The sequence below is a fragment of the Didymosphaeria variabile genome (assembly GCF_027946475.1).
Source record: "Didymosphaeria variabile strain IMI 356815 chromosome Unknown scaffold_10, whole genome shotgun sequence".
Taxonomy (NCBI): domain Eukaryota; kingdom Fungi; phylum Ascomycota; class Dothideomycetes; order Pleosporales; family Didymosphaeriaceae; genus Didymosphaeria; species Didymosphaeria variabile.
This window is the reverse complement of record NW_026611629.1, coordinates 205,954-229,635: the sequence shown is the minus strand read 5'-3', so window position 1 is coordinate 229,635 and position 23,682 is coordinate 205,954. Positions and strand designations below refer to the sequence as shown.

At 52.7% G+C, this 23,682-nt stretch overlaps 8 protein-coding genes across 8 annotated transcripts; 5 read left to right on the top strand and 3 right to left on the bottom strand.

Moving 5' to 3' along the window:
• Positions 1 to 16: 16 nt before the first annotated feature.
• On the top strand, positions 17 to 1,975 carry N0V89_012126 (uncharacterized protein; the record flags this gene model as incomplete). The annotated part of the gene is made up of 6 exons (XM_056220851.1): positions 17 to 214; positions 693 to 1,031; positions 1,092 to 1,213; positions 1,270 to 1,550; positions 1,619 to 1,720; positions 1,788 to 1,975. The coding sequence occupies 6 exons, from the start codon at positions 17 to 19 to the stop codon at positions 1,973 to 1,975; spliced, it is 1,230 nt and encodes a 409-aa protein (XP_056064838.1).
• A 1,324-nt stretch (positions 1,976 to 3,299) lies between these two features.
• Positions 3,300 to 4,589, top strand: N0V89_012125 (uncharacterized protein; the record flags this gene model as incomplete). Its single annotated transcript, XM_056220850.1, has 1 exon — positions 3,300 to 4,589. The coding sequence occupies one exon, from the start codon at positions 3,300 to 3,302 to the stop codon at positions 4,587 to 4,589; it is 1,290 nt and encodes a 429-aa protein (XP_056064837.1).
• Positions 4,590 to 6,456: 1,867 nt separating this feature from the next.
• N0V89_012124 (uncharacterized protein) lies at positions 6,457 to 7,862 on the bottom strand (the record flags this gene model as incomplete). The annotated part of the gene is made up of 2 exons (XM_056220849.1): positions 6,457 to 7,181; positions 7,229 to 7,862. The coding sequence occupies 2 exons, from the start codon at positions 7,860 to 7,862 to the stop codon at positions 6,457 to 6,459; spliced, it is 1,359 nt and encodes a 452-aa protein (XP_056064836.1).
• A 1,856-nt stretch (positions 7,863 to 9,718) lies between these two features.
• On the top strand, positions 9,719 to 11,067 carry N0V89_012123 (uncharacterized protein; the record flags this gene model as incomplete). Its single annotated transcript, XM_056220848.1, has 3 exons — positions 9,719 to 10,325; positions 10,411 to 10,842; positions 10,904 to 11,067. 3 exons carry the CDS (start codon positions 9,719 to 9,721, stop codon positions 11,065 to 11,067), a joined length of 1,203 nt encoding a protein of 400 aa, XP_056064835.1.
• Positions 11,068 to 11,713: 646 nt separating this feature from the next.
• On the top strand, positions 11,714 to 12,223 carry N0V89_012122 (uncharacterized protein; the record flags this gene model as incomplete). The annotated part of the gene is made up of 2 exons (XM_056220847.1): positions 11,714 to 11,722; positions 11,948 to 12,223. The coding sequence occupies 2 exons, from the start codon at positions 11,714 to 11,716 to the stop codon at positions 12,221 to 12,223; spliced, it is 285 nt and encodes a 94-aa protein (XP_056064834.1).
• Positions 12,224 to 13,850: 1,627 nt separating this feature from the next.
• On the bottom strand, positions 13,851 to 16,368 carry N0V89_012121 (uncharacterized protein; the record flags this gene model as incomplete). Its single annotated transcript, XM_056220846.1, has 5 exons — positions 13,851 to 14,163; positions 14,222 to 14,254; positions 14,315 to 14,583; positions 14,673 to 16,156; positions 16,206 to 16,368. The coding sequence occupies 5 exons, from the start codon at positions 16,366 to 16,368 to the stop codon at positions 13,851 to 13,853; spliced, it is 2,262 nt and encodes a 753-aa protein (XP_056064833.1).
• A 1,511-nt stretch (positions 16,369 to 17,879) lies between these two features.
• N0V89_012120 (uncharacterized protein) lies at positions 17,880 to 19,100 on the top strand (the record flags this gene model as incomplete). The annotated part of the gene is made up of 1 exon (XM_056220845.1): positions 17,880 to 19,100. The coding sequence occupies one exon, from the start codon at positions 17,880 to 17,882 to the stop codon at positions 19,098 to 19,100; it is 1,221 nt and encodes a 406-aa protein (XP_056064832.1).
• Positions 19,101 to 21,304: 2,204 nt separating this feature from the next.
• On the bottom strand, positions 21,305 to 22,745 carry N0V89_012119 (uncharacterized protein; the record flags this gene model as incomplete). The annotated part of the gene is made up of 4 exons (XM_056220844.1): positions 21,305 to 21,741; positions 21,839 to 21,909; positions 21,976 to 22,478; positions 22,566 to 22,745. 4 exons carry the CDS (start codon positions 22,743 to 22,745, stop codon positions 21,305 to 21,307), a joined length of 1,191 nt encoding a protein of 396 aa, XP_056064831.1.
• Between the last annotated feature and the right edge of the window lie 937 nt (positions 22,746 to 23,682).

Genomic DNA, 23,682 nt, shown 5'->3' with positions numbered 1-23,682 from the left:
CATTGACAACATCATGATGGCTCCAGTGTCTCCAAAGGTCATCGCGCCCTTTTGTCTCGGTGTGGCCATGCACCTGGGCTTTTTCATCCGCGGCGAATGGCACCTGCGCGCCCCGACAATCTTCCTAGCCCATGCGCTCGTGTTTATTCTGCTATCAGCCAAACAGCTGGTCTCTGCGCTGCCAACTTGGCATGGAGTTGCGCTACCTTTCCTGGTCTATCTCTGTGGCCTTTTTGTCAGCATGGCCGGATATAGACTCTTCTTCCATCGCCTCAGATCATTTCCAGGCCCTCGCCTGGCCGCATTGTCAAAGCTGTGGCACGTTTGGCTTTGCCGAAATTCTAAGAACCACCTTGTGCTCGATTCGTGGCGTCAGAAGTATGGGACCTTTGTCAGGACTGGTCAGTCTTTTCCTCGCCGCCAGGTCCACCTGATCGCATTCACTGATCTGTCTCCAAGGTCCGAGCGAGATTACCATCTTTCATCCCGCCGGTCTCGAATGGCTAGACGGGCCCCAGAATCGTAATGCCAGATCTGACTGGTATGATCTCTTATATCCAAGCATCCAGGTGTTTAGTAGAGACCCAGCCATCCAGAACTCTCGTCGAAAGGTTTGGGACAAGGCAATGTCATTATCTTGTGGGTGCCCATTGACTTTCATGTCGGCTGTCTCTTAGCTCCAGGGCTGACAGGACCGCGCAGCGATCAAGCAGTATTATCAAAGGATCACAACCCACGCCCTGGAACTCGAGAGTATCATCAGCGCGCAGAAAGCCAAGCCCATAGTTATGAACGATCTACTATATCAGATGACATTTGACGTGCTCAAAGACATTGGCTTTGGCCAGGCGAACATGGAGATCAAAGATGGGGCTTCCGTCCTTGGGGGTTCCCTGAGTATTCTTGGGCCTACCACTCCCTCGCCTTGGATCCTGAGGATGGCATTTGCTCTCTTTCCAGGAGCCTGGAATATTCCGCACTGGTTCAAATTTCTCGCGTTCACCCAGAGTATCGTAGAGAAGAGGATACAGGTAAAGGCTTACCGTTTTGAGTTATATAAAACGTCAACTTTGCTGACAGAAACGCATTAGAGCGAGCCAGAGTCGGTTGATATAGCTTCGTTCTTCATCGAGGATTCCCAACGCAAGGACGCAGACAAGATCAGCCGTGAAGCTGTCGGCGGCGACTGTGGTGTTATACTCCTCGCAGGAAGGTTGGCTCTTCTCTGACCTTGAAAAGATGGTCGAACAGCGGACTGACAGGTAATAGTACCTCCGGCCCGAGTCTCATCCTTCTCTTTTACTGCCTCGCCCGCTGGCCCGAGCATGCAGAGAAGATTCGCCAAGAGCTGCGAAATGTAGACTACAATGACATGACGGCTTTGTCTGCGCTGCCACATCTCACAGCCACGATCAATGAGTCCATGAGACTATACCCCGCGGGGCCAACCTTTGGATCTCGGATAACCCCACCCGATGGCCTCAACTGTGAAGGCGTATATATACCCGGCGGCATCAAAGTCGTTGCCCCACGCTACAGTCTCGGACGACGTAAGTTATTACTGACCTCTCAGGTTTGGGTGTTTTGGGCTCTGCTGACATGATCTCTTTGACATCAGTTGAAGAAGCCTATGAGGCCCCGCACGAGTTTATCCCTGAACGCTGGTACAGCAAGCCCGAACTTGTCAAAGACAAGAGAGCCTTCGCCCCGTTTTCCATGGGTACGTCGATCTCTACATGAGGTTTCCATGATATTCCGAAAGCCGTGCCGGAACTAACTTTGCACAGGTCGTAACAGCTGCGCTGGCAAGAAGGTAGCCATGTCCGAGATGAGGCTTACCGTTGCTATACTTGTCTCCAAGTATTCCATTCGTTTTGCCCCAGGGACGTCTGATGGGCTGCTTGTGGAAAAGAACATGAGGGATCAATTGACGCCACTTCCGGGTGAATTGAAATTGGTTTTTGAGAAACTGTAAGGGAGCTCGCGGACACTATCGCTATCCTGGGGGTCCTTGACGAACAAGTACTCGGATACGAACGACCAAATGGGTGACCGAAAGGGTAGCTAGACAGAATCTCGATAGGATCAAGAAGGCTGTGTGCCAGTATCACATCAGCGTCTCTCCTGAACGTTACAACTATCTCGTCTATGGCACTACTCGCGCTAGCCGTTGCACTTGGGTCGACCAGAGTAGAGAGATCCGTCACGTGCCGTCTCGGCCACCTGGGCAATGAGAACTGTCGTTCCCTACAATCTCTACATATGTAATTGGCTCAGCGAACACGTGACAGAAAAACCTGTGGGCTGAAGTTAGCTTAAATTGGACATGAATACTCGATGACACGTAGACTTTCCTTTACATCCAAACTTCGCAATCGTGCAGTAGGGCTTCGCGGCTTTTGAACACATGCACTGTTCACAGTATAAAAAGGTGTAACAGGGCGCCCTCGTTAGGTACCGGTGGGGACGTGGGTAAGCGAGCAACACTAAAGCAATGCCACTCTTTCAACTCAGCCACATTCCTGCCATTTATTACAACACTCGCCACGCTACTTTACGATGATGTTTTCACGCGCGATTCAAGCTATGCCTTGGCAGGCTGGAGTCAGCAATTGGGTTGCACCAGAGAAGGCTTGAGGAAGAGCAGTGGCAGCGGGTAGCTTGGAAGCGCCCCACCTTAAGCCTCGCGAGGCGGAATCAACGTCGAAACTCGAGCGCTCACGACTCGCCCTCTGTCTGGACTACCTTTCCGTGAATGACCATCTTTGGGCAATTCCTTAGCTCTGCGCGGTGCCGCCGTTGAGGTGAGCCTGCACGGAGATGATGACGATCTTATTTCCGTCCGATGCCGGCGGAGCGCTCACACGTGCTCGTACCATTGGCTCGGTATGGCTTGTTATCAGCAACCGCCAACCACCCAATGTCCCACATCCCCGCCATCGCGGTCCCGGCTCTCCGCCAATTCGTAGTCCTGCAGCTCAAGGTGGCCATGAACCCTGAAGAACTTGCTTGAACTGGACAAGCATCGTTCAAGCCTTTTAGCCATGACGTTGCCGATGCAGAAGCTTCAACAAGCGTTCATCCTTCACCCTGGCGCGTGGGATTATTGCTTCGCCCTCATGCATCGGTTCCTGCAGCATGCAGCGAGCTCGTGCGGCTTACGACCACGCCGTACCGATCCTGGCCCCGGCTGCTCGCCATACATCTGGTATAAGATGGCACGCTGCCACATTCGAAGCCGGGCGGACGTGTAGGCATTCAATTTTCCAGGCATCACGTTGTCTTACCACTCGCCCACGATGAACTCCCTCTTGACCCTCGCTCTGGCAGCTGCCACCGTCGCTGCTCCTACCAGCAGGTCCTATCCCACTGGCCACCATGGTCACACCAGCAAGAACGATAGCTATCTTGTCTCGCTCGGCCCGCGTCCGTACTATATCATCAACAACATGACCGACGGGCCTTTGAAGCGGAAGCTCCAGTCATGCGAGAACAAGCCTGTCACCATCAACCAATTCACGATTGGTCACCGTGGCGGTGGAACCCTTCAGTTCCCGGAGGAGACCAGGCAGTCTGAAGACGCAGGTGCCCGCATGGGTGCTGGTGTTCTCGAGTGCGACGTCTCGTTTACTGGCGACCGAGGGCTTGTCTGTCGCCATTCGCTCTGCGATCTACACACGACTACCGACATCCTCGTGCGTCCTGAGCTGGCAAAGAAGTGTACAGTCCCCTTCACCCCAGCCAACGCAACATCACCTGCCAATGCCCTTTGCTGTACTTCGGATATCACCACAGCCGAGTACAGCAGTCTTTGCGGTAAGCAGGACGGCTTCAACGCTTCCGCTCTCACCCCCCAGGACTACCAGTACGGCACTCCCACCTGGCGAACAGAGCTATACGACACGTGCGGAAAGGTTCTGACCCTGAACGAGTACATTGACCTTGTTAATGAGTATCCTGGCTACCGCAACTTCACGCCCGAACTCAAGACCCCTCCCGCCCAGGTCCCCATGCCCTTCAAGGGTTACACCCAGCAGCAATATGCCCAGGACATGGTCGATGCCTTCCGCAACAAGTCCATCGACTACAGCCGTATCTGGCCCCAGTCCTTTACCTATGACGACATTGTCTTCTGGCTCAAGTACGACCACGACTTCGGCAAGCAGGCCATCTACCTTGTCGAATACGACACCCCCGAAGACCTCGCAGCCGGAACGGCCAACCTCACCATCGCCAAAGCCGCGGGCGTCAACATCATCGGCCCCGCCCTACCTATGCTTCTCTCCGTCGGCGACAACAAGACCATTGTGCCGTCTGCGTATGCCAACGCAGTCAAAGCCGCTGGTTTTGACATCATCGCATGGACGTTCGAGCGCTCTGGGCCGCTGGCAACAGTGAAGAGCAGGGAAGAGTACTACTTCGAGTCTATTGCGAATGTCACGTACTATGATGGGCAGTACTACGAGGTGCTGGATGTGCTGGTCAATCAGATCGGGATCAAGGGGCTGTTTACCGACTGGGCGGCGACGGTCACGTACTTTGCCAACTGCCTTGGCCTGAAGGGGCCAGTTGGCGGCAGCTACAAGTAGAGAGAGTGCAGTTGCTAATGAGCGAACTCATGGGCTCTGCGATAATCATAATGTTAGCCCACGGCATGAGCGTTTCCCCCTCATTTGCAAGAACAACCGCGATATATTATGATGTAGTCTCTTTTAAACTTGTGACCTTGCCTGTCGCTCACTGTTCCCTGTAGCACGATGACGTAAATGCTCACGCTTGGCCAGAAGTATAGTTCGCTGAGCGGCCTGTAGGGGCGCCAAGAAGAGACCCGAGAATGGACTACATCTATCGCGTCGAATCCTCGTCTAGTAGCACTGTCCACCGGTGGATCACGTTCCGGAGCCTCAGTTGAGAAATATCTCCATGATGAGGTTTCAGTGGTATAGCTCTCGCGTTCGCTCGTGTATGGTGGAAGGATACCATTCATAGCGTCTTGCGTGGAGTTTAAAGCGAGAGGCCAGCGCAGTTGCGGTGTAAACGTGAACGGGTCGAAGAGACTTACCTACCATCCTAGAAGTTCCGGTCTTCGGCGCAGTACAGGATGCAGTGTGCCTCGGACAGAATATCGTCCGGTACTCATGATGGTAGGTACCATAAGTCTCTTCAATCTAAATCTTATCACTACGGAACGAGGCAAGGTTCTGTAGGTCGCGCTCTTCGACAATACGAACGAGACAGATGATCTTGACTTGAGAGTCTGACACGAGCTGTTGGAGGACAGGTTGCCCCAGAGATACAGTACTTCTAGCAAGTGCAATCTTCATCTCGTTACCGACGTCTTGTCTCACCCTTAGTAACTTTGGCTCACTTCCAAGCTGTAATTCTATCTCGGCGTCTCAATCGATCTTATCCACGGGAGCATCCAGTAGTGATGCCAAGGGGCTCAGCTCAGGTAGATTGATCAACAGTCTCAGGCGAGGTGCGTCATTGAGATCCTTCCTGATCAGCGCTGGACGCTTCACAAGCGGCAGTGAGTTGCACCTGGAGAGGAAGAATCCATGCCCTGGTCAACCTCCGCCGTAAGTCCCCGAGGAGGGATTCATGAGTCCTGTGAACGGAGAAGAAATTGCTCAGTTTGATGCATATCGCCTAGTTGTGGAGCCGGCGAGGAGGCCAGATCAGAAAGTGGTACCCTTCGCGCCGTTTTTCGATCGGTCCTCCCCGTTGGATCAAATGCAAGTACATCTCGGCAGCATCCCAACCATCTTTGGCTGGTGGCTTCCTGTCCGTAGTGGATATGACGTGGACCACAGTCCGCGCTTGGCCTTTTCGCGTGTGAGCTATCTGGGTATCATATTCATGGAAACAATATCTACTTTTACCATCGTTATCTCATGACTCGTCGTCGCCGTAATCATGTATGCCATAATTTTGGTTCAGACGCGCAAGGGCTCTCCTGCTCTTCTGCCCTTTCAATGCATTTTCAGTTCATCTAGGTTTATTTTAATAATTTTCGTTCTGGCGCCTGTTCAGGAGCTGGGTCGTAGCCGCACTTGCAGGCCAAAATTTTGCCCCTACTGTAAGTTGATCGGCATATGTCTTGCGGTACCGCGACAGACCGTATAGAAAGAGAGGAGTAGTATGTTGGAATAGTTCATTCATTATTCGTTCTCTAGACGTGAGCTACATGGTCACTATTATACCTGGACAGGACGGAGCAAGACCTGCCTATGCTTGAATACCTCACAAGCGCCTCAGCGCGGTCGCTGTCTCCGCCAATCCACACACATAGGCTTCTTCTGAACTGCCACTTACGCTTGTGGTCAGGCCCCGCGGCAAGTAGCGACCCGATACCCAGACGGTATGGGCTTCTACCAGCCGTCTTCAGTGGCACGTTGCGAACCGATAAACTTCTACTGAGCCCTGACAGCAGCAGCGTCATCATCGCCAGGCCCATCACCACCTCACCTCCAGCGGCACCGATCTTGCCCGCTTTGCAGGTTCTGCAACACTTCGCGGCCACCGCTCCACCCTCAACATCTCCTTAAGCAGCTCCATCCTTTGCCTGCCCACGAACTCAGCCAGGTTCTCTTTTGCGGTAGTATATGCCTCAGAGGTCTCCAGCTCCACGGTCTCCACTAGCTCTGCGGTACGTTCCTCGAGCTCCTCCAGCTTGGTGTCGTATAGTCGACGTATTTCCATCAAGCCGTCCTCCTTAAGGACCTCAAACTCGAGCCGGTGGTCGTCAATGTGCTCTTGCAGCTCGATATCGGCTGTATCACGGAGATCGAGTGCATGCCCGTGTGTGTCCATCGTGATCTGCTTCGCGAGTTCGTCCGCGTGAGTGGTCAGGTGGTTGCGGATGATTCTGCGGAGTGGGGACATCGGGTCCAGCGCGGCTGGGGTCGTTTGAGGTGGAGGAGACGAGGTGGGAACGGCGAACATGCGGGTAAGCATGCCTGGTAGGATGGATTGTAGGGCGTCAGGAAGAAGTTTCGCGACAGCGTTTTCGACCGCATCTTGGACATAGACTGGGCCAGTAGGCGGCGAAGATGGGAGCAGCCGCGGGTTCGATGCTGCTTCTGTCGTGGCCTTCTCGGTAGGCGTCCCCGGGTCAAACTCGGTGCCGTCATCAAGGAGTATGCGTTTCGGCGTGGGAGCCTGGAGCGAGCTTGTACGTGCTGTTGGGCGTCAATATGGCAAGTAGAGCTGATTTGAAGAAACTTACACTGTCGCGGTCTCTTCAACGATACTTCATCATACGAAGGAGGGGACTCAGGTGGCGCCGCTTCAACTGGGCTGAAAATGGTCCAATCTGCTTCTCTAACTATCTTCGTGTAATTACGAGGAAACCCAGTCAGCTCCAATTTATCGGTCAGGCAGCGAAATTGTGCTGCCTTATCTGGATGCAACCAGGCAGAGTCAAACACGATGTTCAGCCGCGTTGCTTTGGCCAGCACCATAAGTTGTTGGAAGCGAGTATCCGAGGCGTATTTGGGAGCAATGTTGCCAGACGAAGGGGGATAGAGTACAACGCAGGGGTGTTTGAGGACTAGGCCCAGCGACCACAGCTTGATACCCCCACGCGACCGCGCAATCTGCTCCGTTTGTGAAGGAGACACAGTCGCATTGCTGACCGTAGTTGTTCCAGGCTTGAAGTTGTCGGCATCGTAGACGAGGGTTATTCGCTGCTCAGTGTCGAAGCCTTGGACGGGAACGCCGACTTGTAGTTTAATGGTGGCTTGCCTGGTTGGCTCGTTGACCTTGACGATGAGGGTGCAGAGACACGAGGAAGATGCATCCTCAGACGCGGGAAAAGCGAGAGCGGGAACACCGCCCTTGCGGAAGACGGAATGTGCCATTCTTAATTGTTCTAGATAAGCTACGCAGTACTACTCAACTCACCAAAAAGTGCCCCCCTCGGACCTGTCACGGCTCAAGGGGATTGCCCTCCCACCCGGGCTTTTGTGTTGGCAGAGAGCAGCCCTGGCTCTGTCGCGCCCTCCAACGCGCGCGCCACCAGGCTCGCCGTGTCCGCGCCGTTCGGCCTAAGAGAGCGTCACCCCCTCGACGGAAATACGCAGTTGCGCGCTGCGAAGAGGGCCTTGTGAGATGCGCAAGGATGGTGCGATGAGATAGGGCAGCGAACGGTGCGAAGACTAAACGATGGATGGCAGCGAGCTCGACTCGCCGTGTCCACACAACCTGGTCTAAAAGAGCGTCACCCCCTCGACGGCGTTACGCAGACGTGCGCTGCGAAGAGGGCCTTGTGAAGTTCGCAAGGATGGTGGGCTGAAGTAGAACTGCAGGCGGTGCGAAGACTAAACGATGAAGGGCAACGTGCGAGAGAGGGCGGCCGTGTCGTCGCTTGAGTACGTAGAGAGCGCCCTGCGCATGTTAGGACTGCGTTGTCGATGCGACGATGTGTTGGACGTTGGAGGGTGGAGATGGGTTGAGGTGGAGTCGTAAAGGCGGTGGTTGGGCGTCGGGCACGGTTGCAGGCAGGAGGCTTGGCAACGGTAGCGCGCCTTCCCCGACCCATGTCCAGACGCTACGCAAGCGATGCCACCTTGATCGGACGCCCCTCGAAACGTCTGTTACCTACACTCTTGTCACTACTCTCTGTCACATCGACCAAGATCATGCCGGAGAGGAGCATCACGATAGGTCATCTTTTTACATACCATCTGTCAATCTTATGCAACGAAGCTCACAATACCGAGCTGATTCCGACTGCGCTTCTGTCCTGCTCACTCTCTCGTCCGAAAACCTTGACCATCCTTGGCAGCATCGCTTTCCATGAGCTACGACCCCACATTATCGGGTGATACTTTCGAAGACGCAATATAAAGCGAGTCACCCTAGGCTGCACTATTACCTACTAACCTCGCAGCTGATTGTTCAACGCCCCAACATAGGGAGCTCAGAATCTGGCACCATTCAGTCTTTGATGTCGGCCACTGTGGGGATCTGTACACGCTTACTATGGGTTTGAACTCGCTATCGTATATGGGTGTCATCAGCAGCCAACATTTTTCTAATGTCGCGCTTCTACTTCAAAGTCGCACTCTTCCCAGCCTCAAGCACGTCTCTTTTTCGCTTATGCTCTCCGTCGTCTTTGTTCTAATCGCGCTCTCCTTATTCTCAGATCAAAAATTCATCGACTTGCTGCAACTTTCGGTAGCTCCGCTCAGTACTCTTCAATACCGCTGCCTTTCATCAACCATCAGCCGTGCTGTGTTCATCCACCCCCCATCTCTTGTCCCCGCTTCCCCATTATTCGCCTTAGCACGACGTCCACATCCATACGCTCTTGAAAAACTGCTCTTCGCCAGTTAACAACATTGCTGCCTGGGGCCCGAGCGCACGCGCCTGCCGTTTGCTGAAGCTAGGTACCGATTTGGACAGCTCCCATACTAATGACCATCTCTCACCTCGTCGCCTTCCTCAACAATCAATTCCGACGCCACATACCTCTGTTGCTACTGAGGTCAATCTCCGGATATTGTTGCTCAAGGTGCGCACTACTTCTATTGTCTCGCTCACTGCTGATTGTCCGCCTGTGCTCACAGTTCAACCCCCGCGCAGCCGCCTGGAGGGAACCACCAAATTTTGCTCCCACCATTTACTCTACTGCGCCTGAGTCGCCACTTCAACACACGAAGAGTTCTCTTTACCCTTTCACCCCAGCGGCCCTGCGTAGCCCCACACATCCTACATGTCTGTCAGTGGCGACAGGATTGGAAGCCCGACCGCCGGCCAAGACACCTCTGCGGGACCTCGAGGACTTACCCCCGCGAAGCGGTCTCTTTCGGAAAGCCCCTCGCGCGGTCGTACCGCACACAGGCCAGTTCAGCAGCGACGAGCCTCGCACTCGGACACCTGGTCCATTGTGAGCTCGCAAAGCGACACTCCAACCTCTTCATCTAACGACGCGCCCCGTGAAGAGCGTGCTGAGGGAATTGCGTTGCCAGTGACCCACGACAATCTTGCGACTCTCGCGGGCCTCTCCGACAGCATAGAAGGCAGTGACACTGTCAGCGCCAAATCCTCTGACGAAGAAAGCACTGCTTCAATGCCGAAAGCTATGGATGATCAGAACAAACTCCGTGCTTTCAACATCTACGTAGACGACAATCACCTTATTCCAAAAGAGCTACAGGACCATATCAATACCAACTTCTGCAAGCCCAGATCCGCGGCAGCTTCACCTCGCGCAAAGGAACTCGTCAAAATGGCAAGGGCACACCGTGTGGAAGGCGAGTCCTCCCTCATCTACAGCCTTAATCCGACTTTGATGGAGGGCCTGCAGGGAGAGGTGCGAGGTGGCACACCGTACATACATTGCGGTCTCGAGCCAAATCTGGCAAAGGAGTACCTCCCCCCAGGCCCCACGTCCGGCGATCGCAGAATTCTACAAGGCCCTATCACAGCCACAACCTGACGTCGCTTACGGTTATGTTTCTCGGGCATACGCGGAGAAGGCAGAAGTATCGCCAGCTTTTGACGAGGAAGAGGAAGACAAGTTGAGAGTGGAGCCTGTTGCAGACTACCAGCATCTACCTTTTCTGACCATGCAGTGGAAATCTCCCACCAGCTCCCAAAACATATTCGATGCCAGACTGCAAGGAAGCCGTGACGGTGCTACAATCGTCAATAACCTTTTCAAACTGCACGAGTGCGCAGGCGTTCACGAGCCAACGTTCGTACAGACTGCCCACACGTCCATCACAACCGACGGCGAAATCGTCCAATTCCACGTTCATTGGCGCGAAACAAAGGTGGATAACACAGGCGCGAAAGTATATCACCATCACATGGAGTTTTTCCCAGGCCACGAAGGTTACTCCATGGCAAACCAGTCGCATATGGAAGAGGCTCGGGGGAATCATCAAAAACATAGCCGCCTATGCCACCGATACGCGACTCACATCGATCAAAGGACTCCTGAAATCTTGGAAAACCAAGGGCGCCAAGCGCAAGCGCACACCTACCATAGGGAAAGTCGACTTCGACTCCGTCCCTGAGGTGTATGTAGGAACGCTGATGCCTGCATCCAAGGAGTAGTACAGCTCCAAGTGGAAAGCCTGGGCATAGCGTTGCTTAGCCTGGAGATAGTGTTGCTCAGCCTGGGGTCAGCGTTGCTCAGTCCGGAAACACGCTAGTCAGCCTCGGTTAGTACATATCACCCAGAAACTGGTTATGGTATTGTAGCCAGGATCTCCTGCTCATCAGTGCTTTGGCATATAACCCCTCCAGTGGTTCTCCTTTCATGCTTCTTTTAATTCTGTTCGGCGGTCAAATCTGCACTGGTTGTTCCCTACAAGTCCCCTCTTACACTTGAGTGGGACAAGATGACTTCTATACAATTGTCTTTCTTCTTTTCTGTCATGGTTCTTGACGGCGGATCTATCGCCGCCTCATGGGCTACTTCATCTCCTCTTCTCATCTCTTTCTTGCGATACCCGGCCTGGCCTTCTTTTTCAGGGGCTGTTACTTAAGGTCAACTCTCCATTCTGTGCATACAGACAATACCATCACAAAATGCAACTTGATTGTCCCATTTGTACGTGATGCATCTAGCATCCTTAGAGATCTGAACTTCTTTTTGTGAGGCTATATCGCCACGGTAGTGCTGACGTTACGAAGTGCTAATCTGCGACCAGGAGGGCCGGTTCCAGTAGCTGCATTGTACGGCCTTTCCAGGTCTGCCATGTCGTTGGTGAGACTCATGTGATTCAGCGTGGGAAACCCTAGAGCTTGTTCGTTGTCAATAGATCTGTTGGTGCTTACAGTGGAGTGTCTTGTGCTGGACGGTTGGTATACGTAGAGATTCTTGGGCTGGAGTGTCAGTTGGGACGTAGAGAAATCTTCGTTGCCGTTCGAGGTCGAAGGCAGGAAGACATACATACGTGGAGAGGCTCCCGCGGCTTTGGAAGAAGAGTAGGAGAATGTGACCGAGGGGAGTGTGAGTAAGCAGACGAATGACCGGAGTGAGGACAGGCGAATCGTGGATGGGGTCAAAACTAAGAAGAGGAGGAGAGCTTTAGAAGAAAGACAGAAGGAGAACGTGGCCGAGGGGAGTGTGGGCATTCAAGAGAAAGGCAGGAACGAGAACAAGCAACTCGTGGATGGGGTCAAGGCCAAGAAGAGGAAGAGGGCTCTAGAAGAACGACAGTATAGTCGCTGCAGAGGAGAGGAATTTGAAGAGAAAAATGGCTGATGATAGCATGTACGTTTGACGATAATAATAAACCAACATCAATAACAGAAATCCTTGCTCAGCGTAAGCGACAATCGTGGGGCGTATGCATGGCGCTTTGTGTCGCAACACAGCCGGTCACAGCCCTTATAGACGACCGGTTCCTGATGATATGCTGTCAACTCACCCACATCCTTCGCCGCAAGCAGCGGTACTTGACGAATGCATGTGTAAACATACCATGCAAGGTTCAGATGCACTCATTTGATGAGCAACGGCACTATGTTTAGCCCCCATCATGCGCTAATTGCGACGTACCAACCATGACTATTGAGGAAATATTGCCCAGCTTAGCTGTTACATTCTCATACCGCATTGCGACTGGGTGCGCGGCGCTGCAATGGCCCTACGGAGCCAGTAAGAGGCACTCGAAACGCTGGCATGAAAATAATACAGAGCAAACCGACATTTGAAAGCTGTCGGAAACTCTGCATGCCCCTCTTCGGACACCTCTCTACGATACACGCACGACAAGCCTGAAAATGTTCGGATGATGGCGGATGCCACAGCCGAGGCTAAGATTAGACGGCTAAAACTCTTTGGGAGTGGATCACAACACTGTGTCATAACGACACTCGACGCTCGTGCACTCAGCGCATCTACCTACGGCGTAAATGGCGACCTTCTTACCGCCTCCCGCCTCTCGCCTGCCACCACAGCAAAAGTAGCCGTCGCTGAGCCTCGGTCCATCAACACCTTCTCCGCCCCGAGTGTACGCGTTACACACGCTAACGGCTTCCCTCGGCCCTCGCAAGAAGGCTCGCATTCCTTGAGCAGTCGCGCCAACGTCAAAGTGAGATGGCCGATGCAGAGGTTGACTGCACAGCTCTTAGGACCGTTAAGCAGCCCTTCGCGCGTACTACGATTCCATTCTAGTCATCACCACTCACCAACCTCAACAATCGCAGCTATTCCACGGACGATGCCTAACAGGACATGATAACCGCGATATGAGAGCTCGTCTACGCCCCAGCCCCGACTTGCTCCATCCAAGCAACTCGAGTAACCTACAACATTGCGCTTTACGATCTCCTTATCTTTTAGCATGATCTTACCGCTTGAGGTGCCGTTTGACCTCCTCTTAGTGGAACGCGACTATCTCTACGGCTATGATCCCGCTCGACCTTTCACAGGTGCGACGAGGGTAGGATCGAGGGAAGCTCTTTGCTCGACAATATCATACGGCAATGGAATGTGATCCGGTCCGCGGGTCAGTCAAAATTACGCACTTGCATCAACGCGATCAGATTGAGTAGTCCATATTATATCCTAGGATGACTGTGCATATCATGAGCGCGTGAGTCTGTGGGCGCATAATGCATAGCCGACAATCATGCAAGAAGGGAAAGCTGGTTTAGGGGCATGCAACAGCTTGAGAAGAATCGAACAAGAACGTCGCAAACTTGTGGACCTTTGATATACAAGAGCGTGGATCGATTCAAGGGAAGCGTGCCACCGATGCAAGACAAACGCTTGAAGCTTTGTGATGTTTCTGTTTCGGTTGCCCTGTCAATGAATCAACGTCTACTGTGCCGCTGTGCGACTCTGTGACCTCCAACGCAGTTCCACCTTGATAAAGCGGCGATTTTTAGGTCCAAGTCCCATTTGCCGGTCCAAAATAGCCTGCCGCAGGCATATCCAGATACGGGACACCATCACCATCCGCCGTGTTAACGAACACTGTGTTACCCCACCAATCGGGAAACACAGCTCCGGTATAGCTGATGGCAAAGAATATGATAATGCCGGACAACGCCGTGCCAGTATCCAGCGCTGCAGCCAGGATGTAATTGTACTTTGTCCACCAGGCAAAAGCTTTCTGGAAGATTACACGGTTGAAGAGGAAATTGACGAGCCACCACGAACTATAATTAATGCCAGTCGCGGGCGGAACATTGTACCTAAAATCTCGATCAGCTTTCGGGGGTGCTCCAGTGGAAGAGGTCAGGATGCACATACGTTCCAACGAAGATGAGTGGCCAGTTGATATACCTGTGGTACCAATCAATCAGCATACGCTCAAACGTGATCAAGGCCGCAGACCACCCGTACCTAAGCCAGTCGATTTTTGTGCGCTTCCAGGCGTACCAGGTCACAATCGGCATCAGCGCGCCAATCCAAAAGAAGTGACAAAGACCAGAGTAGATCTGGCCGGAAGAGTACAGCCGACTGGGTCCGATAAGGCCCCAGATGACCGAAGATGAGTACGTCGTTCTGCCTTGCGGACAAGAGAAACGGTCGGGTTGATCGTAGGTGCAGATCTTGTCGATGTGTCCTAGCATCCAGCTCGTGGTACCGACTTGTGTCAGAGCACCAAGGACCTGTCAGGTGTTAGTAATGGAAAGATTGTATCGGAGGAAGGACTTTCCGTTGCGCTGGCCTGCGCGGCGAAAACCAGCCGCGGGGAGACCTTCATATAGTGCCCAAGTTTCATATCCTGGGCAAAGAACAAGCCCTGTTGGACGACATCCTGCGAGAGGGTCTTGAAGATCATGTTGGCGAGAGGTTTGCCTTGGAACATGTATCCACCGATGAACTCCGCGAGCACGTTTAGCTGCTGGGCGTCAACATTGGTGATACCCTGGATGATGCAGCATGGGATCATGTATATCGCGGGGATGACCAGGGCGAGGAAGACACCGTAGACCGGAAGTTTGGTGTCGTACACTTCTACCATGACGATTGAAAGGACAACCATCATGACGACAATACCAGCGTACATCCACCAGGGTGTCTGTTTGTATGATTGCATCAGGCGCGCATGAATGTCCATCTTTGTGCGCCCTTTCATAGCGTCGACGATGTCTTTGCCGTGCCAGAGGAAAACGTGTACCAGAACAGAGGTGATAGCTGCGAATGACAGGCCATACACAAAAGCGAAGGATGCGCCAAGATACGGAGGGGAGTACGCCTGGTATGCAGTCTCGTTGAAGGTGCCGTCGGCGTTGATCATCATGCTCACGTTGTATTCGGCACCGTACCGGTCATACACATCTGCCGTCATCAGAGGCAAGTAGCCCGTCCACCACGTGTTGGTGTAGTAGATAGCGGGAACCACAATCCAGAAGGCGCCAACAAATCCTAGAAAGACATTGAGTGCGGCCCAAGATGGTGATAGCAAAGGGTTCGTATTGTAGGCGATCTGAGTCCAGTCAAAGGTAATCGGAGAGAGACCAAGACCGGTTTGCATGCCGAAGAGATGATTTACGACTCGATTGTTGGGCGCAATCCAGCAAACCCAGGTGAAATAACTCAGAGCTACAAAGATGAGTCCAGGGAAGAAGTACCACCCAAAAGCGCAGGCCATGACCACCATGAAAAATCGAAGGCGGGAGATCTTCCAGCCATTTGCAACGGCATTGGCTCGAGAATGCAGCGTGGTCAATAGAGCGCAGATGGACAATGTCCCGGGCCAGATGATATTTGCAGGTTCAACCACCCATTTCCTGCCGAGCCCTGCGATTCCAAAGCCGAGGAGTTGGCAGCAGAGAACGACCAACACCTTGAAGCCGGCGCTGAGCTTGAACTCATAGAACGCTTGCGCTGCTTGGATGAGGCTAGTGGCATCTGCAGTGCCCCAGGCAATCGAGACGTTGGCCATGATGGTGATGACACAATGCTCCTTGATATTGAAATGGCGATCCGGATTGAGGTTCCATTTGCCAAGCGGTCCGAGATTGACAGTCCAGAGCGGGAGTATATGAGCCAGAAAGATGCCGCATGGGAACGCCAGCAGCTCGGCGACCAATGACACAATGTGGACGGACGGTTGACGCAGCGAGAAGAAGTTATTGACCCCAGCGCCGATCATGGTGAATATGAAGCCTAGGATCCACATGCGAAGAGTGTTGACTGGCATGAGAGGGTCGTCGACCTCCGGCACGACAGCTCGGACTGTTGCGACGGTCAGAGATGGACAAAGCGAGATCATTGATGAGGATACCTTCAGGGTACGGAGAGTGGTCGGAGTCGAGATCAAACGACTGGTCATCACCCAGCACCTTGGCCACATCGACCTCCAGCTCCTTGAGGTGTCCATGGCCAACCTCTACATCTTGGCCAGGCTCTGTCGTGATTGGGTCCTTGCTCTCCACCTGAGTCGACATGTTGACTACGCTTTCCGTTGCGCAAGAGACCAAGACCTCGGCCGCTGGCGCTTGGTACACGACAAGGCGAGCCAAGTTTCTTATACGAGAAAGACCCTAGAGATAAGACCTCAAGATGTTGCGCGGACGTACGACTACGCCTTGGTCCACGCGGCCTATCAGTTGGCCGGTCGCTACAAGCTTACCTGCCTAATCGGGTAATGATCCTTATCTCATATCTATGCCTCAGGCCACGGCGATGTACCGAAGGTGCATTAGGCTCTATGTCAGCGTATTGGCCGGTCGGCAAGAGAATGGACTGCCATTCATGGCTTCTCGCGCGGCGCGGATACGTGTTGCGTCGTTTGAATCTACGATCCGTATGGTAGCCCGCACCGGCGCGCTGGTCGAAAAGTGATTTCACCACCACACACCCATCCTCACAAATATCATTGTCTCTAAAAGCGCACCAGTCAGGGAAACCGGGACCGTAGGCTTACAGGTGGTCATTGGCATGTAGCTAGCGAATGCGGACGGATGAGTGAAGGTCAGACGCACCTTGGTACCGTTTTGGTGGGTGCATGGAAGTCGGAGGTTTTCGAGCTGCGTTCGAGGCGGCTTTGCATGCTTGATGGGAGGCTATCGGACGGAGGGAGCATGGACGAAGGAGGACGAAACTGAGCGAATCGGGCTTAGCGTGATCTCATGGAAGTTGGGGTGCATGACGCAGCTCGGCAATTCACTCAACACCAAAACACATCCTCCCAAGAACGCGTCCATTAATCTGAGATACCACACTTCACTCCTCCTACCAAGATCTGTAAGGTGATGGAGCGAGCGCTACATCGGCGTCGACCAATCAGGCTGGCCTGTGCCGGCGCAACCGTGCCCAAGTCGCTCGCAGCTCCACCAACGACCTCGCTCCTCCACTTTCCCCGACCGAGCGCTTTTCTCCTTAGACCTTATTGCGCGTCAATACCGGAGCTCCCCCAGGACGGACTGTTTGGAAAGGCGGGTGGTATTATCCTCCTTGCTATAAAGGCAGGTGAGTCGTCTCCAGGCCATTTTCAAAGCGCCGCTGTCAAAGTGATCACTATTCGCTTCCGGTTCAGATAGCCTTGCATCGCAACCTCGTACTGTCTTGATGGCAAGCCCAGCAGATCCGCAGCGGCCCGAACATACGGGACGGGCCAGTTGTTATTACCGGCAAGGGCTTTTGGATGTATGTTGCTGCGTCGCGCAAATTAGTATATAACCTACTCAGTAGCCTTCTTATACCGAATCGAGCTGAGCTATTAATAATCCGAGCGCGGATTGGCCACTTGCTCATCATCGGAATTGGAGTCTACCTACGCTGATTGGCCCTGGCCGCGCTCAGCCCACAACGTGCGTAGGTAAGCATCGGGCGTAAACTAACGTTACTGCCTATCCCGTCAGCTGCGGCAGAGCTGTTCCTTCTACTCTGCCACCACATCACACCACAGCTGAAAACACATTCTTCTCTGTCCAGTCGACATAATCAATTCCACAGCATGGCCAACCGAAGTATCTCCACACTGGTGAACATCCCGACGGAGCTCGTGGAGCACATAGCTACCTATCTCGAGATCAAGGAGCTATGCAATCTCAGACTTGTCTGCCGCAAGCTAGTCGGAGATGTCAATGAGGCCTACGCCGCGACAGTGTTTCCTCGCTTGCCAATCTTCGTCAACAGCGATGACAGCCTAGATCGCGCCATAGCCGTTATCAAACATTCAGCTTTTGGAAAAGTCGTCTGCAAGGTTTCTTTGTATATCGAGGATTTTGAGAATCTGGAATTGTCAAAAGGAGAATCGAGGATAGAACAGAACATTCAAGAGGGGGCCTGGCAGGAACCCGACACCGACGAGGAGACGTCTTTCGGAGATGATGGCAATGGAGATGTGTTATCAGAAGGTTTCAGCGAAATTGAACGGTCAAGACTCACACGCCTCACTACGCTATTCAGTTGTCTACGAGAATCTCGAAAGTTTCAAGAGGTGCAATTCACCGATCTAGCAGACTCTGAATCATGTCCGATAATCCCGGGAGGAATTGATAAAGCGCAGCTCAAGACGCCTAACCCACGAGACATCCGGTGTCTCACACGAGTGCTTAGAGCTATGAGAAATGCTCATCTGTCAGTGCCGAAGCTTTCCCTCATGCCAGAGCGCTGGGCTTTCTCGTCACGAATAGCGGGCAGACCACCACTACTGGGCCTGTTCAAATCGGCTTTACAAGAGGTGGAAGAGTTGCAGCTCCACTGCTGGCTGCTTAGCAACCCAAATGGTCCAAGCTACGCTTCGAAATTTATGGCTGCGGTGGCTTCAGCGCCTAAACTCAAGTCCCTAACCTTTCGTAACGTCCAACCTTGGGACTCTGTAATGAAGGGCCAAAAGACGCAACGCTTGACCGAGTCGCAACCCATGTTCGCAATTCTAGAACAGAATTACCCAAACTTAGAGACGCTGCGCCTAAAATCGGGAATGATTGGATCACACATCAACATTCTGCGCAACTTCATCAGGCGACAGGAAAGATTGGAAAAACTTGTGCTGGAAGACGTGAGGTGCTGTTTTTGGAGATTTGATCAAGCGCGTCGTCCAGGAGAGACCGAAGAAGGGCTTACGAGGAGGTACTTTCAAATGCCCGGGATGTACAGAGTCATCGAACTTGCGTCGCTTGCGGTACGAGTGGACTTCGCTTGGACCAAGGACGGTGAGAAGACATTATAGCGCATTCTCCTAATAGAAGCACATGTTGCGTGCTCTACTTAGAGGACAACATCTTTGAGAGACTACTACGATAGATTATGTAACGATGGTATGCTATTTTCTGAGTGACCGCTGCTTATGACCTACGGCCTGTGACGGCGAGTAGATCACTATGATCTGGGTTGCAGGAATTCGCGCTTGCTTGACAGGCTTCGTTGACAAGTAGTAGAAAGGTGGAAGAATCTGCTGTAGAGTGCGCGTGTTTGTTGCGAACTGGATCGGGCTGAACACGATGTCACCAGATCATTATGCACCATAGATCAATTGGACTCCAAATCTTGAAAATGCTTATCAATACTCAAACTCTGATATGGCTGCGGGTACGGCTACTCTGTAATGTTGCTCGTAGAAAATCGGCATAAGGATCCTGTCTTGTTGGGCACAGCGGCCTTCGCACCGTGTAGTGTCCCAGGTGAACCTGGCTTCCAAACATGTCAAACACCCTAAGACAAATTACCACCAGGGGAGTCAAATTAGCTTTCAGCCCTTTCTTCGTCAGTACTCTGATACGTAAGTAGGCTTAGCCACGCTATTTGGAGACTGCGGCGACTATTCTATTGTTTAGCGTAGACATGTTTATAGATTGTAGAATAATATATCCTTTGAACGACGGAAGTTGGATTTCTCACTCATCGGGCTTGAATACGCGGAGGATTTGTGACACCCGGCCCAAAGGTTATCAACTCTTCACGTGCTTCTCACTTGCCGTCTTACGTTGTCTCTGTGCGACCTTTGAGTAGATCACACATGAGTAGCTACAGTTAGCACAGTTGATGTTTAGGTTAGTACATCCGCCGTTGAATAGTATACACGATTTTCCGGAGGGGTGAGGGGTAGCTCGGGCAAGAATTTCTCAATCACTCCTTAGAACTCAATACTCTATAATCATAATAGGATCAACTGCATACTATCCAAATGCCAGATAGGCGTCTTATTCATAAATCATAGTGTAGCGCTACATAGAGAGCGCTCGCTTCATAGCACCACACCGCATTGTCCTTAACGGAATATGGAGTTAGGCAGCGCCGCCATAATGAAACGGGTAAGATGCGAGAGTTTCCCAATCGTCACTAAGACATAAAAGTGATTAACAGTATATCTCGGATGCCAGGTGATATGAAAACCCTCAACTACGATTTCAGATCCATGGCGACAAAACCTCGCAGTAAAACCAGATCATCCCCCTAGCATAGCTATATAGCGCGATCCACTGGCCCTTGTCTCCGCTAAACTTGTTTGTTTGTGGTAGTCCTATCGCCCACATCAGCGATGTATGGCCCAGAGGTGATGGGCAATAATCGCGATGCGAACTGAACATTGCATAAATATGCGTGGTAATAAGCCTAAGTTTTGCAACAATACTCCACATACGACCATAGGACACTGAAAACTAGGCTTCCCGTCCGCTCAGCCATATATAAGCAGTGTACCGGCGGATTAGTAGTTGCGTGGGTGACCAGCAGCGAATACCCGCTGTTGTATGTTTTTTGGTTTTGCTCGGCCAAGCGCCTGAAACTTGGTGGGGCTTTAGCAAACCCCCACCCGAGCTTGCAGCGCAAGCTCGTCCACGGTTTACGTGGTGGCACGGGTCCAGAACAACCCTCCACCATGAAAGCGAATTTAACAGAAGAAGATCCATACCTTCCTTATATTCGTCTTGTTGAGTTGAGAATCTCTACACTCAGTATTTCCTTTTGAGTACCTCCATTGACCACGAGTTTGTGATGAGTAACTATCAGCAAATACATCCACAGGTTGACTCCAATACCGGTCATCCGTGGACCATCAGACCTGTCGCAAGCTCTCGCTAGCATTGATGGTGAAGTTGATTGCGAGAAGCGGAGTAGCACATCCATTGAGTCATGGCTTGGGCGCGGAGTTCAAATATGGCACGCTCGCCGAAGGCATCACGGAACTCCCTAGTCTTTTATGGACCCCTGATCGAAAATATGCTCTGTACGAGAGTGCTTTAGTGGTCATCTACCTAGGTAAGGCCGGCGCTGACGCTTTACTGACGACGGATGTGTACGACGGAGGTGAACTAATTGAAGACTCCAGAGAAATGCATGAGAAACGCTAACAGATGCATAAGTATAATAAGCAAGGATAGGGACACCAGAAACAGGCCGTGGGTATGGTAGACGCCAAAGGAAAAGCATCGTGCGTTACCTGCCAACCTGATCCTTTACCGAAGCCGGCCGTTCACTCAACTCCACCTCATACGAGAAATCAGCCCTAATCCCACCCTTGGTTTCGCTCGCTGCGTGCTTCAGTCTCGTCTGCGAGCTCGAATCGCTCAATCTCTCCCAATCCCCCTCGCCGTGGGCGTACACATGACTGACACTGACGCCCGTGTCGGTGGGGTTCTTGAAGGTGCCACGACCCCGCTTACCGCCATTATTACTCAGGGGCGCGCCACCGCCGCCGATGGTGACGAGGCTGCGGTCGCGAGCGTTCTGCTTGAGAGAGGGGCCGCTCGAGTTGCCGTTCTTGCTGGTCTTGATGTTACGCACGATGAGGAGACGGAGGGAGGGAAGAGAGCCGGCGATGAGGCCGATGGCGGTCTCGATATTGGACCAGAGGACAATGTTGCCGACGTGGACTGGGGATGAGCAGACTCGGTCAGTGGACAGGCTTTCAACGAAGTGTGCTCGAAAGTTGTGGGCCTTGAGGCTCGGGTATGATGGAGTATGGCTTACATGGCAAGTTGTCCGTTGGATTGCGGTAGTAATCAATGTATGGAGTGCGGACCATAGTCGAGATAGAAGCCCTGGAACGCTCGATATCAGTATTTGAGCGCCTGACCAAGGAGCTGCAAGAAGCCAGCTTGACTCACAAAGAAGCAAATGAGAGCAGTACGCCGACCAGAATCTTTGACTTGAGCGCCATCTGCATTCTCGACAGCAAGAACGCCGGCAGAACCGCGCAAGCCAAGTCGGTCACGATCGTCGACGCAGTCGAGGTGTACGACAGGGCTATCATGGCGTCCATGGATGCACACTTGGCCTCCCCCGAGAGCACGAGGCTGCTGTCCCAGTTGCCAGCGACAGGTCGACATAGCAGCAGGACACCGATAAAAGTGGTTGCCCAAGTAAGCCAGGTCGTGGCAAGAAGCGCGAAGACTGCAAAACGGAACCACTTCATCGCGTTGGCAATGCGCAGCATAGTAACGCAGATGGAGCTCTTAACCACCGCAAGACCGCAGATGTACGTCAACATCCAAATCATGAGCCACATACGCGAGTCCTGCTGCATCTTGGGGCTCAGGTCAACGTCACGCGAACCTAGACCGGCGCGGGCGCCTTCGGAGGCGAAACCAACGTCGACGATGTAGATCGCCTAGATTTTGAGACAAACGTATGAGCACGGGTCCTTGATTTTCTCCAATTCTCGAAGATGTTCGGAATGCTAGATTGAGTGACTTACCAGTCCGCCGAGCATGAGACCATCATCAAGCCCGAAGGCCTTCGAAGACACTCTTGCCCATGTTCGCAACGCAACAACTATTGTGGAGAGAATGCATCCCACCACCGAGACCGTAAAGATGGCCAGACTCCCGCCTTTTAACTCGCGCAGATAAGGCTGGTTAGGGTCGATTACAGCCATCGTGTGTGACCGTGATGCGTGAACGAAACGAGACAGAAGATGGGAGAGGAAGAAGAGCCTGAATTGCGTTCCGGGACTAGGTACGTAGCCTGCCGGCAGACAACAGATGAGTTACAAGAGGGTATCACCAGAATAAGCAAAAATGGTGCATATGTAGAGAGTGCGCTGATATTGATCGAGAACGTCTACTAACGAGAGGCTACAGGGAGTAATTCTATCCCTGCGGCGTCAATCCTACACTTTACTCTATAGAGTATCGATCAGTGCTTCGTTCATTGGCCAGACGGCCCGAATCTGGGCACTAGCCCGTGCATGAGGCATGTGGATACCTCGAGGCCGCAGACGAGGGACGGGTACCGGGTAGTCATCCCGTCCTTTTCTAGTATGACTGATAATTGGCCATCAGAGCCACAACGATCCACTTAAACACACCTTACAACTGCTAGACTCGAGGGTCTGATTAGCCGGTCAGGAGGACGGCATGACTACTGTGGCTGCATGCCCACTTGTTCGGTACGAACCGACGGGCACATGTAGTGGCGTGTTCACAAATTGGCAGCGACAATGGCTCCCTCATCAATATCGAACTAAAGGAGGCTTCCTAGCAGTGGCTCGGAAGTTTGAGTCCAAAACAAGAAGTAAAGTGCAGAGTGCAAGTGCTCCAGCAGGACAACCTTTATCTTGCAGCACGCGCAGGTGCAGGTCATGTGAGATATGTCAGGTACTGCAGACTGCAAGGATCGGGGATATGCGCCCAGGATCCGGCCCCGGTAAGCGACGACTGGATAGGGTTACCAAACACCCAGACATCCACTTGGAGGGCGTTAACGGCGGGTTCTGCCGTGTGTACTTAGCTGTAGGATGGTCTCGCACGAGATCACGGACGGAAACTAACGCGGCATTCGTGATGCAGATCAGACATAAGCTGCATCTTGAA